The sequence below is a fragment of the Saimiri boliviensis genome, chromosome 2 (genome assembly GCF_048565385.1).
Source record: "Saimiri boliviensis isolate mSaiBol1 chromosome 2, mSaiBol1.pri, whole genome shotgun sequence".
Lineage (NCBI taxonomy): Eukaryota > Metazoa > Chordata > Mammalia > Primates > Cebidae > Saimiri > Saimiri boliviensis.
In genome coordinates this window covers 133,481,774-133,484,834 of record NC_133450.1, presented here as the reverse complement: position 1 = coordinate 133,484,834, position 3,061 = coordinate 133,481,774, and the positions used below count along the sequence as shown (strand labels likewise).

Genomic DNA, 3,061 nt, shown 5'->3' with positions numbered 1-3,061 from the left:
GCATCTTTCAAGTCTCAACTTCAATGTGGTTACCTCAGCAAATAACTTCCGATGCCCCTGACTAGGATAGGTTCCTATAACCTACTCAACATCTTCTGGGACTGTGTTACAGGGCATGGTCTTCACATTTGGCTCAGAATAAATCTCTCTAAGTATTTTGCAAAGTTGGATTTTTTTTATCAATATTTTAAGAAAATCTACTCTCTGGTCTTTTATACATTCACAAGCATGACATTAATAAAGTATTAGTAAAATTAAACACATGTTGGCAATTTCTTATGGAGTTACATATAGACTAACTGTGGGATCAAGTGTAATGTTTAAGAGTACTTAGGCAAATTATTTCCAAATTAATGTTCCCTGGATACTTCTCTCAGATTCCTTATGTCCACTAAGTATTTGTTTTGTGATTTTTGCAGTTTTTGTACATGATCAAACCCTATCTTATCTAGGCATTTATTGTACGAAATTGTGTGAAACTAATCAGGGATACGTTTGAAAGTCATTATCACAGTGGCTGCCAGAATTGAAGTGTGTTTCCTCTGCAGACACCAGACACTCAGATTCCTCTGGTGACACCTAAATTTTATTTCCTGCTTGGCTTTGGGCCTTAATCCTGTGCTAAACAGAGAGACTCTGTCATTCAGATCCCCCAGGTCATCCCAGAGGTACGTGGACCTGAGAGTTGGCAATGAGGTGGGAAGGGTTGCACTGAATGGGCACTCTCTGCTTTTCTGAGGAGCCATGCTCCAGGCAGACATCACAGTCCTGGCTCAGGGTGTGTCCTTTCAGGTATCCCTGCGCCTCCTGCAGGTGCAGTGCTGATCCACGCATCTTCCTCCCTTTCCCGGGGAGAGTGGCTCCTTGTTGTTGTTGTTTTTCCAGATCTTCCAGCAGCCACTGTGTCTTCCCACTGATGTCTTCTGCTTTCTCTTTTCTGCCCCTCCCAGCAGACGAGGCTGCTATTTCTGAGGAAATAAAAGGAGGTGGGAGATGAGCCTGTCATTCCTGAAAGAATGGACAGAGCTTTGGAGCTTTTCTTTCTTCTATCCCAGTTTCTATGAGTTCCTCCAGTGCCAGCAACACAGAGGTGTTAGCGTCTTTGTCCCTGCAGGTGAATTCTTTGGTAATGTAGTGGTGGCAGAGGAGGTGGGTCTGGATGCATTTCAGTCACAGCTGCTGTTCTGTTTCCCACACAGAAGCATCTCGGGAGGCACAGAGTGGTGGTTTTTTTTTTATTATTACTATTGATTTTTTTTTCTTTTTTTCTTTTTTTAAAGTATGGAGGCTCAAGTATAAGGTGTAGATTTTTCTTAAGCTTTACAGAAAAACAAAATAGAACAAAAACCTCCTTTTGCATTCCATAGAAATTTACAGAAAAGCACCTGGCTGGAAGAGCTAAACGGTCGGCGCGCCCCCCCGGCACCCACCCCGCAGCCTCTGTGGGACGGGCGAGTCTGCGCAGGATGGCACCACGGGCCACCTCTGCTCCCAGAGCTGTCCCAACCCCCAACCCCAAGCAACTCCCAAACACACACGGAATCAGATTTCCAGTTTTTCTTCTCTCTTTCACACACCACAGTTAGTTCATAAAATTTTTTTGTTTTACATTTTTTACACCAATGTTACAAAAAGGTGGAAGCGAAGGGAGGCTGGCAGACAGTGGATTTTATGGCTATAAATGTGGGGACGGGGAGGAAGACGGTCTCTATGGAAATGTGGAGAGCTGAGAGTGAGGTGTGGCGGAAGCAGGCTCGGAGCCGGGGGAGCGTGGCTATGGGGCTTTATTCTCAGGGAGAGATGGCGCTGTGAGGTCAATGATGCAGCTGTTATGTGACCTGTGGGGAGGGAAGGGACCAGGGGAGGGAGCAGAAAACAGGTTTTCTAAGAAAGGACTCTAACGAGTGCATGGCGTCTGGTTAGCGTGAAGCAGAGGTTTAGCATTGCTGCTTTCTCTTCAAAGCCTCCACCAGGTCATTCTTCAGAGCTTCTTGTTTTGATTTGTCTGCAAAAGTCTGCACAGACCTCAGCCCGTTGACAATATCCTTTGTTTTTCCAAAGTAGATCTCGTTCAGTGTACTTCTGCTTTTATTTTCCATGTCCTCTACCAGGCGCCCGATGTTGGCTATGTGTGGGGAGCAGTTGCTCACAGTTTTATCTTTCTCCATCTGTCTGGTGAGGCTGCCTCCGAGGTTCATGGTGCCAGAGCCGGATTTGTTGGCCTGCAGCCACAGCATCACCGTGGAGGTCAACGTGTAATGGGCGGTGCAGCCACTGGATTTCTCCTGCACTTCCACCACGTGGATGGAATCTCAGCAGCCTTTGATCTTCTTTGATCCATCTCCAGCCTTCTTTATGAGGATCACTCCAGCAAAGCCATGATCCAGATCCCAGAGGTAGACAGATGAGACACCACCTTCAAAATACAGGTCTCGGTACTGGTCAAAGGCATTGTTGGCTTCCACCTCAAGGTTTCGAAGCCAAGCTGACGGCATGGCCCCATCCTCCAAGGGAGGGTCGTACTTGTTACTCCATGGTGACCTATAGGAGTCCCCATCTCTGTTGTAGTCACACAAAAGGTAATCCTTTCCCACCACCTTGTCTCTGGCAATTTTCAGTGGCTGGTCAACAGAAGACAGGAGATCCTCACATAGACTGGGGACCAGGTCAATCAAGTCGCTGAGGTTTTTCTCGATTTGCTGTGGAGGCAGGCGCCTCATTAGGTCCAAGGCAAAGTCCAGCTGTTGATCACTCATGCTGGCCGCGGTGGTGGCGGTCCCGGTCCCTGCCGGGTGGAGATTTTTGTGATGTATTCTCAATCCTGAGAGAAAAGGTTTCAGTAGCAGTAGGAATGCCTCAGTTGTGCGTGCTCTGAGAATTTAAACAATAACTTCACCACACTAAATTTGAAATAATCGAAAGAAAATGTCCAATTTAATCTTGTTTTATCTTATATGACATTTGCTGGCCTCTGCCCCAGATAAGGTCATATTCTCTTCCTGTTTGTTTTTGTAAGACACTGAGTTTCTCAAGATGTAAGGACTCTTGTTTGTCCTGTAAC

At 46.3% G+C, this 3,061-nt stretch overlaps 1 protein-coding gene across 1 annotated transcript; it reads right to left on the bottom strand.

Annotated features, from left to right (window-relative positions):
* Positions 1 to 1,542: 1,542 nt before the first annotated feature.
* LOC120363126 (F-actin-capping protein subunit beta-like) lies at positions 1,543 to 2,786 on the bottom strand. Its single transcript, XM_039467299.2, is given in 1 exon segment — positions 1,543 to 2,786. A coding segment is annotated over 1 exon segment (819 nt). The 5' UTR covers positions 2,757 to 2,786; the 3' UTR covers positions 1,543 to 1,937.
* Positions 2,787 to 3,061: the final 275 nt, after the last annotated feature.